Source organism: Fulmarus glacialis, unplaced genomic scaffold (genome assembly GCF_000690835.1).
Source record: "Fulmarus glacialis isolate BGI_N327 unplaced genomic scaffold, ASM69083v1 scaffold19712, whole genome shotgun sequence".
NCBI classification, from domain to species: Eukaryota; Metazoa; Chordata; class Aves; order Procellariiformes; family Procellariidae; genus Fulmarus; species Fulmarus glacialis.
The window spans coordinates 3151-4018 of NW_009196131.1; the positions used below are offsets into that span (position 1 = coordinate 3151).

At 54.5% G+C, this 868-nt stretch overlaps 1 protein-coding gene across 1 annotated transcript in view; it reads right to left on the bottom strand.

Moving 5' to 3' along the window:
- TUFT1 (tuftelin 1) overlaps nucleotides 1-868 on the bottom strand; it is a gene marked incomplete at its 5' end in the record, with an annotated part of 6556 nt that overhangs the window by 1549 nt on the left and 4139 nt on the right. Inside the window, one exon of the mRNA XM_009572115.1 lies at nucleotides 511-616. Coding sequence (XP_009570410.1) covers nucleotides 511-616 — 106 coding nt within the window. The remainder of the gene's footprint in view (nucleotides 1-510; nucleotides 617-868) is intronic.

Consider the following 868-nt stretch of genomic DNA (forward strand, 5'->3'; position numbering starts at 1 on the left):
TTCACAGCAGCTGAAAATCCCTCTCGTGTATGGCCGGGCTGGAGAAACGTCTAGGAAGAAGGGCAGCTTAGCCAGCCACCCTTCTGCCTATTAACACCCACAACATTAACTCCAAGGTCTGCATAAAAACCAATCAAAAAAAAAGCCTCAAATTAAGTCTGAGAATTAAGCCCCAGGTGAAGGAGCCTCTGCTCACACAGTTTGAGATTTAACTCTTTCAGCAGGCCAAGCTGGCTGCACAGCACTGCTTCCACCCTCCTTTCATCACCTTCCCCGGCCCAGGGCAGCTCGCCCTGCAGCCCTTCGGGCTGTCGCCCCGGGGTCAGTCCCCGCTGCAGGACAGGGCTCTGGGCTGCCTTTGAACTTGTGTCCCTTTGGTTTGCAAAGGGACTCAGCCCCACAAACCAGCAATTCTTTGCTTCCAAGCAGCTTTGTTTCTCCTTTCTCTTTTTTTTAAGTCCCCTCCGAGTCCTCCCAGGCTCTCCCCCACCCCAGCCCTGCTCCCCTCACCTGCTCGATCATCTGGCGGACTTTGCGTTGCTGGCTTTTCAGCATGTCGTCCAGGTGGTGTATCTTCTCTCGCAGCATGGCCACCTCCTTCTCCAGCTGGGCTGACCTGGGAAAAGGAGAGGACAAGAGTCCAGGAGCCCTCGGATGGCTGCCCAGAAAGGGAGCACCCACCCAGCTATGCCCAGAGCAGCTTCTATCAGCCAGGTCTCCCCTACAGCCACACAGGTCTTGAAATATTTTGACTAGACGAGGTAAGGAGAGGCAGAGACAAAACCTATTCAAGCAGGAGCCACAAAGACTAGCAACCACAGACTGCAGGGACACAGGAACATCAGGAAGAGTCAGGCCACAAACAAGG